Source organism: Rhinopithecus roxellana, chromosome 10 (assembly GCF_007565055.1).
Source record: "Rhinopithecus roxellana isolate Shanxi Qingling chromosome 10, ASM756505v1, whole genome shotgun sequence".
Lineage (NCBI taxonomy): Eukaryota > Metazoa > Chordata > Mammalia > Primates > Cercopithecidae > Rhinopithecus > Rhinopithecus roxellana.
The window spans coordinates 62637819-62651337 of NC_044558.1; the positions used below are offsets into that span (position 1 = coordinate 62637819).

A 13519-nucleotide genomic window follows, 5' to 3' on the forward strand; every position below is an offset into this window, starting at 1 on the left:
TTTACATTGTACTTGGATCAAATAGCTACATTAATTGGTCAGACAAGATTACGAATAATAAAATTGTGTGGTAATGACCCAGACAAAATAGTTGTTCCTTTAACCAAGGAACAAGTTAAACGAGCCTTTATCAATTCTGGTGCATGGCAAATTGGCCTTGCAGATTTTTTAAGAATTATTGATAATCATTACCCAAAACCAAAAATCTTCCAGTTTTTAAAATTGACTACTTGGATTTTACCTAAAATTACCAGACATAAACCTTTAGAAAATGCTCTGACAGTATTCACTGATGGTTCCAGCAATGAAAAAGTGACTTACAGAGGGCCAAAAGAGCGAGTAATCAAAACTCAATATCAATCTGCTCAAAGAGCAGAGTTGGTTGCAGTCATTACAGTGTTAAAAGATTTTAATCAACCTGTTAATATTATATCAGATTCTGTATATGTAGTACAGGCTACAAAGGATGTTAAGACAGCTCTAATTAAATATAGCATAGATAATCAGTTAAACCAGCTGTTCACTTTGTTACAACAAAAATAGGACATGAGAAATGGAGGAAGGTAATAACCTGGGGAAGAAGTTTTGCTTGTGTTTCACTAGGAGAAAATCAGCTTCCTATTTGGATACCCACTAAACATTTGAAGTTCTACAATGAACCCATCGGAGATGCAAAGAAAAGCGCCTCCACGGAGACGGAAACACCGCAATCGAGCACCATTGACTCGCAGGATAAATCAAGTGGTGATATTAGAAAAACAGATAAAGTCACCACGCACCAGGAAGGCAGAGCTGCCGACCTGGGCACAGTTAAAGAAGCTGACACTGTTAGCTAGAAAGAGCCTAGCCAGCACAAAGGTGACACAAACCTCAGAAAAAAAAAAAAAAAAATGCTGCTTGCAGCTTTAATGGTTGTATCAATGGTGGTAAGTCTCCCCATGCCTGCAGGAGCAGCTGCAGCTAATTATACCTACTGGGCTTATGTGCCATTCCCGCCCTTAATTCGGGCAGTCACATGGATGGATAATCCTATTAAAATATGTGTTAATAATAGTGTGTAGGTACCTGGTCCCACAGATGATTGTTGCCCTGCCTAACCGGAGGAAAAAGAATTGATGATAAATATTTCCATTAGGTATTGTTTCCAGTTACAGTGTGACTGGAATACTTCAGATTTTTGTATTACACCCCAAGTTTATAATGAGTCCAAACATCACTGGGACATGGCAAAATGCCGTCTACAGGGAAAAGGAGATAATCTCACTTTAGACATTTCTAAATTAGAACAACAAATTTTGAAGCCTCTCAAAGTCATTTAAATATTGTGCCTGGAACTGAGGCATTAGATCAAGTGAAAAAAAAAAAGTTCTTTATGGATTAAACCCCACGACTTGGATTAAGTCTATTGAGAACTCTACTGCAGTAAATTTTGGAATTATGTGTCTCTGTTTAATCGGTTTGTTTTTAGTGTGCTGGACCAGGCAAAGAATCCTATGCCACAATCGAGAGAACGAACGAGCCTTCATCACCATGGCACATTTATATAGAGAAAAAGGGAGAGAGAATGTTGCGGGAAGTCAGAGACCTTGAACGGAGGGACTGGCTGAAGCCACGGCAGAAAAACATAAAATATGAAGATTTCGTGGACATTTTATTAGTTCTCCGAAATTAATACTTTTGTAATTTCTTATGTCTGTCTTTACTTTAATACTTTTGTAATTTCCTATGTCTTTACTTTAATCTCTTAGTCCCATCATCTTCTTTGTAAGCTGAGGAGGATATATGTCACCTCAGGACCCTGTGATGATTGAGTTAACTGCACAAATGGTTTGTAGAGCATGTGTGTTTGAACAATATGAAATCTGGGCATCTTGAAAAAAGAACAGGATAACAGTGATGTTCAGGGAACAAGGGAGGTAACCTTGAACTGGCCGTCAGTGAGCCGGATGGAACAGAGCCATATTTCTTCTCTTTTTGAATGCAAATAGGAGAAATATCGCTGAATTCTTTTTCTCAGCAAGGAATATCCCTGAGAAAGAGAATGCGCTCTGAGGGTAGGCCTATAAACGACCCCCTTGGAGGCATGCCGCCTTTTACAGTTGAAGCCGAAGGGATGAAATAAGCCCCGGCCTCCTGTAGTGCTCTCAGGCTTATTAGGATGAGGAAATTCCCACCTAATAAATTCTGGTCAGTCAGGTTGTCTGCTCTCAAACCCTATTTCCTGATAAAATGTTATCAATGACTATGCATGCCCAAAATTTCATTAGCAATTTTAATGTTAACACCATCCTGTGCTCTCATCCTGCCCCCACTTACTTTGTAATATTCTATTACTTTGTAAAGTTTGTAATCTCAGTGTCATGATGACAATGGTAAAATTCCTCTATGTTTCCCCTGTTAGCCCCCTTCCTTGGACCCCGCTAAGTCTACTATTTCTGCTTACCGTAGGACCTTGTGTTATTAACAGAATTTTGCGGTTTGTCAGGGAAAGGTTTGACACCATACAGCTCATGGTCCTCAGAGCCCAATACCAACCTGTAAACGCTGAAACAGAATCAGACTTAGAAGACCCAAGATTGGCTCCAGATGTACCTGAGAAAGGGAGGAATGAAAGAGATCAAATGAAAAAAACTAAAAGGCAGAAATGAAGTCCACAGGCAAACAGCCCGGGCGGCGCCCTGACAGCCCGGGTGGCGCCCTGAGCCTAGTTAAAGATCGACCCCCGGACCTAACCGATTAGGTTATCTATAGACTCCAGACATTGTAAGGACAAACGTTGTGAAAGTCTCTGTCCTGCTCTAATTACCGGTGTCTGCCACATATCTTAGTCCTGGGCCCAGTACAAACACAATCCTCTATTTTGTCCCAACTTCCTGAGCCCAACACAAACACATCCTCCGCCCCACACATCTCAGAAACACCACCTAGAGAGCCCCTGATAAGGTCACAACCGTTTGTAGTTTTACTAAATGTGCGGGAACAAATAGAAAACTGTTAATTGTATAACTTAAAATATTAACCAATTACCAGTTGTGATGCTGCAACCAAAAGAATTCCTTTGTACTTCTGTAACCTTACATATCCTGTATGCATTGGGCTATAAAAAGCGGGCACATGCATCATTCGGGGCCCTCTTGTATGTTGTAGAACGGAGGGACCAAGTTCGAACTTGCACTAAAGATCCTTGCCGCTTGGCTTTGACTCTGGACTCTGGTGGTCTTCTTCGGGGAATAAACGGTCTGGGCATAAGAAAAGGAATTTCTTCACTGGGCAGAAGGAGAGAGAAGGAGAGCCAAGTGAAGGGAGGAAGCCCCTTACAAAACCATCAGATCTTGTGAATACTTACTATCATGAGATTAGCATGGGGGAAACGCCCTCCATGATTCAACTCAATTACCTTGGCCAAGTCCCTCCCACAACGTGGGGATTATGGGAAGTAAAATACGAGATGGGATTTGGGAGGGGTCATGGCCAAACCATATCAGCAAGATACCATGTAATATTGTTTGGATATTTGTTCCTTCCAAATCTCATGTTGATATGTAATTCCCAATGTTGGAGGTGGGGCCTGGTTGGTGGTCGTCAGGGCGGATCCCTCATGAATGGCTTGGGGCCCTTCCTATAGTAATGAGTGAGTCCTTCCTCTTAGTTCATGCAAGAGCTGGTCGTTTAAAAGAGCCTGGCACCACCTCCGCTCTCTCTTGCTCCCTCTCTTGTCATGTGACATACCTGTTCCCCTTTGCCTTCTGCCATGAGTAAAAGCTTCCTTACCAGAAGGAGAACAGATACTGGTGCCACGCTTGTACAGTCTACAGAACCATGAACTAAATAAACCTCTATTTTTTAAATTAAATTACCCAATCTCAGGTATTCCTTAATAGCAATGCAAAATTGACAAATACACCATGCAAGAAACACATAGGTCAGAAAGGCTTGATGTACATTTGTTGACTGATGAGTAATTTAAAAATGTAAAACAAATATCTATATTTAGCATGCATCAGTTACTGTTCTAAGTAGTTTCCAAGTATTAACACATTTAGTACTCACAGAAATACCATGTGCTTTTTTTATTTTATAAAAATACAGAAGGTTTAAAAACCTGTTCAAGGTCACATGGTACTAAGTGACAGAGCCATAGCCAAAGCTCCAGTGCCTAGCTCTTACTAGCACTCTATGTTGCATCTGTGCCCAGCTCTGTTCACCCAAGTCTTTGTGCTAAGATTTAATTCTGTCTCATGGCTACAATTCAAATTGGACCCATCTTGGTGCCCTCACATTAGCAGGGAGTCTCTAAAAAATAAGTTGACCCAGCCAGGTGTGGTGGCTTATGCCTATAATCCGAGCACTTTGGGAGGCCAAGGCAGGTGGATCACGAGGTCAGGACTTCAAGACCGGCCTGGCCAGCATGGTGAAACCCTGTCTCTACTAAAAATACAAAAATTAGCTGGGCTTGGTGGCATGTGCCTGTAATCCCAGCTACTCAGGAGGCCAAGGTAAGAGAATCGCTTGACCCTGGGAGGTGGAGGTTGCAGTGAGCCAAGATTTCACCACTGCATTCCCACCTGGGAAACACAGTGAGACTCCGTCTCAAAAAAAAAAAAAAAAAAAAAAGAAATGTTGACCCACCTATTGGAACTCTGAGGCCTGTGTGTAATCCCAGCTTTGGCTGACAACACAAACTCTGTATTTGGTGTTATCTTTGGACTCAAAATAACAAGTTTCAATCTTGTTGGACCAGGCAGTTTCTCAGTCTTTCATTCCTTTTCTCACATAATTCCTGTCAAATACTTGTCGAATGTTCCATACTTTTTTTTTTTTGGAGACAGGATCTCACTCTGTCATCTAGTCTGGAGTGCAGTGGCCCAATCATTGCTCATTGTAACCTTGAACTCCTGAGCTCAAATGATCTTCTTGGCTCAGCATCTTGAGTAGCTAGGATTACAGGTGTGTGCCACCAGGCCCAGCTAATTTTTAAAATTTTTCTGTAGAGACGAGCTCTCACTCTGTCATCTAGGCTGGAGCACAGTGGTGAAATCATAGCTCATCGTAACTTTGAACTCCTGGGCTCAAGTGATCTTCTCACCTCAGCCTCCTGAGTAGCTGGGACTGTAGGTGAACGCTACCATGTCCAGCTAATTTTTAACTGTTTTTTTGTAGGGATAGGGTCTTGCTATGTTGCCCAGGCTGGTATTGAACGCTTGGCCTCAAGCAATGCTCCCAAATCAGTCTTCCAAAGTGCTGGCATTACAGGCATGAACTATTGCACTTGCTCCATCCTCTTATTCCTACATATATCCAGTAACATCTGTAACTGAAATAGCAATCTTCAGCCTCAGATGTTAAACCCAATTAAATTGTAAGCAGAAACAGAGAAGAACAATGAACCAGTCAATATTAAAATATTTTAATCTCTGGGTTTATCAAATTCTGTTGAATTTGGATGCTATAATATCAAAATAAAATAAAGAAGTAAGTTAATTCTTATAAGACTCCAAAAATGTCCAAGCTTTCAGAATTTACTGTCTGAATTAACCATCATTTCAGTTCTTCTACTATACCCCAGTGTTGACTTTGTTAGAAGGTGCATTAAGGCTGTAAGCTTCTAACCTGAGAAAAGTGTGAAGCTGTTGGTTAGGGACTAAAACGACAACTTTCACGTTAGGCCAAAGGCTTTGTGATTTGTCAGCGAGACAAGCAGCTTCTGTCAAGGGCATTGCTCCTCCAATGGGGAGAACACTTCTGAGCCTCTAGATGTGTCTGTTAGTAATTTTAGACACGTCAAAGCCAAGTGCCAAAACCAGAGCCCCTGTCTGGTGATAATTTCCTGTGAATGAAAAGAAACAAGTCACAATAATATATAAAATACAATTTTATTTATCTAAAGTTCAGAACCAGATAAAACTAAATTATTTAAAGAAAATTGTAGGGGAGAAAAAGTAATATCCTTTTCTCATCTATCACAAGGTTTCTGGCTGATACCCCTATAACAAAAGACAGATTAACAAGGTAACAGCATACAAATTTATTTAATGTAACTTTTATGTGACATGGGAGTCTTCAGAAATGAAGACCCAAAAACCCAGGGAAAACTTTATGGACAGTCAGGCGGAAGAATGATTGGAGGACAAAGGGGTGTGATCTAATGGTAGTTAATGGCTTCAGATTCTTCTTGGCAAGACTCCTCTGGAGTGAGGGTCTTACGACCTACTTTCAGGGGACATAGTCAGAGAATTTTTCTAATTACCTTCTTCAAAGAAGAAAGGTGGGAGATGGTCAGAGAGTGATCTTCCTGATTCTGGGGTTTTCTCAGTTTCCTTCTGCTTAAAATACTCAGTATGCTAAGGTGCCATATTTTGGGGTATCATGTTCTGAGCCCCGACGAAACAAGGGGAATGATGAACATATCCGGGGTAGTGATAAGTTTTGGGTAGTGGAAGAGAGGTGGTAAAATGAATAATTCTTTTTTTTTTTGAGATGGAGTCTCGCTTTGTCGCTCAGGTGAGAGTGCAGTGGCTTGGTCTCTGCTCACTGCAAGCTCCACCTCCCGGGTTCACGCCATCCTCCTGCCTCAGCCTCCTGAGTAGCTGGGACTACAGGCGCCCCCCCCACAACACCCAGCTAATTTTTTGTATTTTTGGTAGAGATGGAGTTTCACCGTGTTAGTCAGGATGGTCTCGATCTCCCGACTTCGTGATCTGCCCACCTTGACCTCCCAAAGTGCTGGGATTACAGGCGTGAGCCACCATGCCTGGCCTAAAATGAATAATTTTTAAGGTTGGGTAGTGGGTACATGTACATTCATTTGTAATCATTCTTTAACTGGAATGTACATGTTTAGTACATACTTATATAAGTGTGATATGTTTTATAAGGATAAAAGAACAGAAGAAATTTTACAGTTTGCCAAGGCTTTAATAGTAAAACAGCAAATAACAGAATGAAACTAGAATAACATTGAAAAACCTCAGCATGAACTATTACTTCATGTGGTTTTGTCTCTAGTGTATTTGCGCCCTTTTTGTCATCTGTCTTATAGGAGGAGTCTTCAGGCCTCCTAAGATGGTGGTGTACCAGGGAAATTGATGCTCAGAAATTCCCTGTAAATTCCATTTCTCATTAATAAGCACTCAGGTATTTGCTAGGAGTGTCAACAGTTATTTATACTTCTTGGGAAGGTCAATATACAGCCAGGGTCTCCTCATATTTCTGGAGGCCACAACATAAAAACCCTTGAGAGAATGACAAGAAGAGTTTCCTTAAGGACTAGATGGGGTCTTTTTACTGAAGGGTGGTATAGTAAGCAGTGGGGTTAACTTGAAGTTCAAGGGCATTGCCCCTTCAATGGGGAGACCATTGCTGAGCCTCTAGAATTGTAGAGATGTCTTCACGCAGTTATGATCTAATGTCTTTTACTTATGCTAAAGGGAATTTGAGTGAATCTGTTGGTATCTTTCTCTCAATCACTATCCTTCTGTGACATCTGTGTGCTGACTATAACCAACTTCAAGTCCAGGGTTCAGTTATTTCTACTCTCCTTCACCATAGGAAGCTTGACCTTGGGGTTTTAACTGATGCCTCATCTTAGGTCAAAGAAAGCAAATCAGGCCTCGAATTGTTGTGTTTAGAAGGTATACCGCATTTAGGGTATTCTGGAGTATCAGTTGAGAGGAGACACCATTTGTGAAATATCAATGGCCAGATGAGGATATTTCTTTTTATTTTGTACATTATTAAGAAATGAATGGCCGGGCACGGTGGCTCAAGCCTGTAATCCCAGCACTTCGGGAGGCCGAGACGGGCGGATCACGAGGTCAGGAGATCGAGACCATCCTGGCTAACACGGTGAAACCCCGTCTCTACTAAAAATACAAAAAAACTAGCTGGGCGAGGTGGCGGGTGCCTATAGTCCCAGCTACTCGGGAGGCTGAGGCAGGAGAATGGCATAAACCCGGGAGGCGGAGCTTGCAGTGAGCTGAGATCCGGCCACTGCACTCCAGTCTGGGCTACAGAGCGAGACTCCGCCTCAAAAAAAAAAAAAAAAAAAAAAAAGAAATGAATGTTTGGAGGTGTCTATTTTTTTTCTGTGGCAATCACAATAATGACAGATATATATATGGGTAGGTAGATAGATACATTTACAATGACATACCTATATAGACAGAAATAGATATAGTTATATAAACACAAATGGGATTGTACTTTACATGTTGAGTTGTGATATCCTTTTTAAAAAACCTAACAGTGTATATCATGAATGTTTCCATGTAGTGAAATATTTCTCTGGATGTAGTAGAATATATGTAACAAAAACCACATTGTTGGACATCTAGATAGCTATAATTTTTGTTTTCTTTTTTTTGAGATGGAGTTTCACTCTTGTTGCCCAGGGTGGAGTGCAATGGCGTGATCTCGGCTCACCACAACCTCCACCTCCCGGGTTCAAGCGATTCTCCTACCTCAGTCTCCCGAATAGCTAGGACTACAGGCATGCGCCAGCATGCCTGGCTAATCTTGTATTTTTAGTAGAGACAGAGTTTCTCCATGTTGGTCAGGCTGGTCTCGAACTCCTGACCTCAGGTGATCTGCCTACTTCGGTCTCTCAAAGTGCTGGGATTACAGGTGTGAGCCACCGTGCCTAGCAATTGCTACAAAATTTTAACCACTATAAATAGTATTGAAATAAACATCTTTGTAAAAATACATTTGTGCATATTCATGATTATTTACTTAGGACAGATTCCAAGTGAAATTTCTTTTTTAGTATCAAATGATTTTATTATAAATCTGAAGCCATTTATTGACCACTCACTTTTCTAAATAATACAAACACGAGAATAAACTAAACACACCCAAGACCCACTAGCCCTTGCAGGACAGGAAGAGGCCCTGGACAGACAGCCTGCAAATGTTTTTGCTTACACCTGATGTCCAAGCTTCCTCACACATTCTAGGGTTCCATGTTTTGTCATCTCTTACAAGGGAAAGGGAAGTAGGTAGAAGAATTCATGCGGAAGAAGGTCATAACAACCTTCAATCATCAAGCTATCTGATGCTAATGGTTTGTACATTCTAGTTTTAACTCTGAGAAATAATGTCAAATAAGCACTGTCAAATCCCTACTCCCAGCTACCCCTTAAATTCCCATTATTCTTTGAAATTATCTTTGGGACTGGTTATGTTCTTTCATTGTAGGTTTTGTGTATTCTAGAGCACAAACCCAAAATCCAGGTGCAGTCTCCATGTTCAAGTATAAAAGTTTGTCTCAGGACAACCTCAGGTTGCTGCAGTGTCTCTTTATCTCTCTGTAGTGTCTACTGAGCATTGTGCCTTTGGACAGGCTGGTCAAATGGCAGCACAACGAAGGGGACAACACAGTCAACTTCCCCAAAGTCAAACTCTCTCCCAGTTCAAACTGGACACTGCCCACAGTCAAGGCTGAAATACTGAAATCAGGGAGACCTTGGCCTATCTTCATTCTGAAGTTGCAGTCTTATGTAACCATGTAACCGAAGCTACTTCTTCACCATTAATTTAAATGGAGCTTTCAAAAGGGGTGGGACATATTCTTGGGAAGCGCCCTGATATGGAGGGCTGGAGGGTCCTGGTCTTTGGGCTCTGGAGGGGGCACTGGCACCATTGCTATCTTCTGGGCCCCCAGGATCTCGTGAGTTGCTCGTTCCACTGGTGGCCTGGGGATGTGGTTTAGTTCTGGATCCACCACCTGAGAAAGAACCCTGTCAAATCCAGCTTTCAACGTCCCTGCCTGAAAAGCGCTCTGCCTCAGGCCACTTCACAATCAGTTTTTGCGCATCTAGGATTCCATTCTTGCTTGTCCAGGTGTACGGACACCGAATGCTAGGCCTTCTGCCTTGATTTTGGTAAGCTGGCTTGGGGTCTATGGGGGCCACGCAGCACTGGCGGAAGCTGCCAAACGGGCCCCGGCTCCTGAGCTGCTCCAGGAGGAGCGGCGGGTCCCCGGGAGGCAGCGCCGGGATCATGGTGCCTGCATGGTCTGGGTCTCTCCCATCGAGGGAGACCAAATACGACTTCTCCGGGACAGAGGGCTTGGTGCGTGTAGAGGTGGCGGCGTGGGCAGCAGAGGAGGAGGCCAACATCTCACCAGGCTTGTGTTTTCATGTGGGTTTCTCTATCCCGGGGCTCCTGCGGATCACTGCAGGGCCTTGGGCGCGGCGTACAGCGCGGAGCATGCGCAGGCCCCTCGGGGTTGAGGCGTGACCTGAACGCTTGACTCCGGGGCTCCGGGCTCCCTGCGGCCTTCCGTGAAGGCTGGTCTGTTCCATCTGGCCTGGCCTTTGTGCAGCTGAGGCAAATCACTGCTGTCCCGGAGGCTTCTTTCCCCGTTGTAACAGATACATTTTTTTTTCATGAAAAGCTTTTAAAACTGACAATTAGAACGAAGAGAGTTTGTGAAAGAAGCTTGAGAAAAGTGCAAGTTAATATTCAATAAATTCAATAATTTGTACATAGTTTTTGCACCTTTTCAGTTAACTATAGTAAATTAGACAATCGTAAAATATAGCTTAAACAAATCAGAAGCAGTGTGACAATAGATTTGCGTTTTATAGGAAAAAATGTTTTTTTACGTGAGAGTTATTCAGTGGCCTTAGAACCGGCAAACCACCTGCCACTAAACAATGAAAGATGAGACAAAGATAGTTTCGGGATTCACTTGAGATGAGGTCAAAACAAGATTATTTGTCTAGGGTACATAACCTGCACTCTACAAGGAAAAGACACACTGATAAGATCAGCTAATTGGAAAAAACATAAATCCCCTATACAGTGAATGAAGACCATGTGAGAAATGAAGTTTCCAGAGCCGCAGAGCCTCCTTGCAACCTTTTGCACTGGAGATCTGGCCACCAAGCGGCACACACAGTGCAGTTCTTGGAAATGTTATCTGAGTCCGAATTCCGCCTCAATATGTTAATTCCCTCTCTGAGGTTCTCTTAGGTGTTTATGTCTCCTATGGCCACACGGTTGGAAATCTTTCTCTTTCTTTTTTTTTTTTTTTGAGACGGAGTCTCGCTCTGTCGCCCAGGCTGGAGTGCAGTGGCCGGATCTCAGCTCACTGCAAGCTCTGCCTCCCGGGTTTACGCCATTCTCCTGCCTCAGCCTCCCGAGTAGCTGGGACTACAGGCGCCCGCCACCTCGCCCGGCTAGTTTTTTTTTTTTGTATTTTTTTAGTAGAGACGGGGTTTCACCGTGTTAGCCAGGAGGGTCTCGATCTCCTGACCTCGTGATCCGCCCGCCTCGGCCTCCCAAAGTGCTGGGATTACAGGCTTGAGCCACCGCACCCGGCCCTCTTTCTTCCCATCAAGTCTTATCTATGACTTTTCTCTCCCACAGATCCATGACACTGTGTTCTTATTAAATGCGTAACTTTTAGTATATTTACCAAAGTAAATTAAAAATAATGATAGATTCATGACACTAATGATTTTACTAAATGCAAAGCCCAAGATGAATGTTTTAGAATGAGAAAAATGAATCAATATGTTCATAATAAAACTTTATTGAGGTAATAATTTAATAATTTGCTTTGTCACTAGCAGGGATTAAAGTTAACTGTCCTCCTGGTAATAACTTTGTACCATTCTCTCATGCACTTCTAATTTATAGCTTGCAGTATCAGACACTGAGGGTAGCCAGGAATACTTACTACTGTAAACTTATCCAGTGTCATGTTGTATGCAGCTTGATCCAAATTTTCCACAGTCTTTTTTTTTTTTTTTAGACAGGGTCTTGCTCTGTTGCCCAGGCTGGAGTGCAGTGGTGCAATCGCAGCTCACTGCAGCCTCGACCTCCCATGCAAGCAATCCTCCTGCCTCAGCCTTCCAAGTAACTAGAATTACAGGTACACACCACCATGCCCGGCTAATTTTTTTTTTTTTGGAGACAGGGTTTCGCCATGTTGGCCAAGCTAATCTCAAACTCCTGAGCTCCAGCAATCCTCCTGCTGCAGGCATGAGCCACAGTGCTAAGCCAACAATGTTTGCTTTTTAATTCAATGTCTGGTATATTGCAAATATTTTTCCAAAGTTCTTTTCAGAGCTACCTTCACTTCCTTATTTTTCAGGCTATAGATGAGGGGATTCAGCATGGGAGTGAGTATAGTATACTGCACAGAGAAGATCAACTCTATGGGGGAAACTGAGTTTGGCATGAGATGGCGGAGCAAAGCTGAGCCATAGTAAAGTATCACTGCAGTGAGGTGGGCAGAGCAGGTGAAGGCCTCGCTTCTGCCCGAGGTAGAGCTGATGCTTAGGATGGTAGAGATTATAAGGGTGTAGGATAAGAAGACCAAAAGGAAGGTTCCCAGCCCATACAGGAGAGTGGAGCAGAGCAAGGCGATGAGGTTTCTGGAGATATCAGAGCAGGAGAGAGGGAGGAGAGATGGCATCTCACAGCTGTAGTGGTGAATGATTTTGGCTTCACAAAAGACCATGTTTACAGCTAGGAGGACATTGATGAGTGCGTCCAGAAAGCCCAGTCCCCATGAGCCCCACACAAGGTGCTTATACAGTTGTTTACCCATGATCTGTCCATAAAGCAGTGGGCGGCAGATGGCAGCATAGTGGTCATAGGCCATTCCTGAGAGAAGGCAGGTTTCAGTCCTTGCAGTGACAAACACAAAGAAGACCTGAGCCAGGCAGCCCTCTACTGAAATGGTTTTCCTTTGTGACAGGAAGTTCTCCAGCATCTTGGGCACAATGACCGAAGAGAAGCAGAAATCAACAAAAAAGAGGTGACTCAGGAAGAAATACATGGGCGTGTGGAGACAAGAATCAGCCCTGATCACCAGCAGCAGCATCAGGTTCCCCATTATGGTCAGGAGGCAAATCCCCAGGAACAGCACAAAGAGCAGAGCCTGGATGTAGGGGTTGGCAGACAGCCCAAGGAGGAGGAACTTGGTGATGGTGCTGTGGTTCCCCAAGGCCATTTACAAAGGCCTAGAAATAATATGAAAAATCATAGCAACCAAGTAAAGACTACTCCAGACAGTTTTCTCATGGTACTGATTCTCTTTTCATATCAGTCACGTGGAACATAAAGATGATTGAGGTGTAGTCTTTGCTCTTTAAATGATCCACTGAAGAACAGGAATGTGAAAACAAGAAATTGTAACAGTGTAATTAATATGAAGAGAGCTCAAATTTTGATTTACATAGGGGTCAGTAATAATACATTGAGGAAATTTGAACAAATTTTTAAAGAAAGCATATGATTGACCAGGAGTGGTGGCTCATGCCTGTAATCCCAGCACTTTGGGAGACTGAGGCAGGTGGATCACCTGAGGTCGGGAGTTCAAGACCAGCCTGACCAACATGGAGAAACCCCATCTCTACTAAAAATACAAAATTAGCCTGGTGTGGTGGTGCATGCCTGTAATCCCAGCTACTTGGGAGGCTGAGGCAGGAGAATCACTTGAACCCGGGAGGTGGAGGTTGTGGTGAGCCAAGATCGTGCCATTGCACACTCCAACCTCGGCAAC

General features: G+C 43.1%; 1 protein-coding gene across 1 annotated transcript; it reads right to left on the reverse strand.

Moving 5' to 3' along the window:
• Positions 1-9735: 9735 nt before the first annotated feature.
• Positions 9736-12967, reverse strand: LOC104654854 (olfactory receptor 8S1). The gene is made up of 2 exons (XM_010354170.2): positions 12083-12967; positions 9736-10363 (listed from the first exon to the last, which is right to left on the reverse strand). The coding sequence occupies exons 1-2, from the start codon at positions 12965-12967 to the stop codon at positions 10172-10174; spliced, it is 1077 nt and encodes a 358-aa protein (XP_010352472.2). The 3' UTR covers positions 9736-10171.
• Positions 12968-13519: the final 552 nt, after the last annotated feature.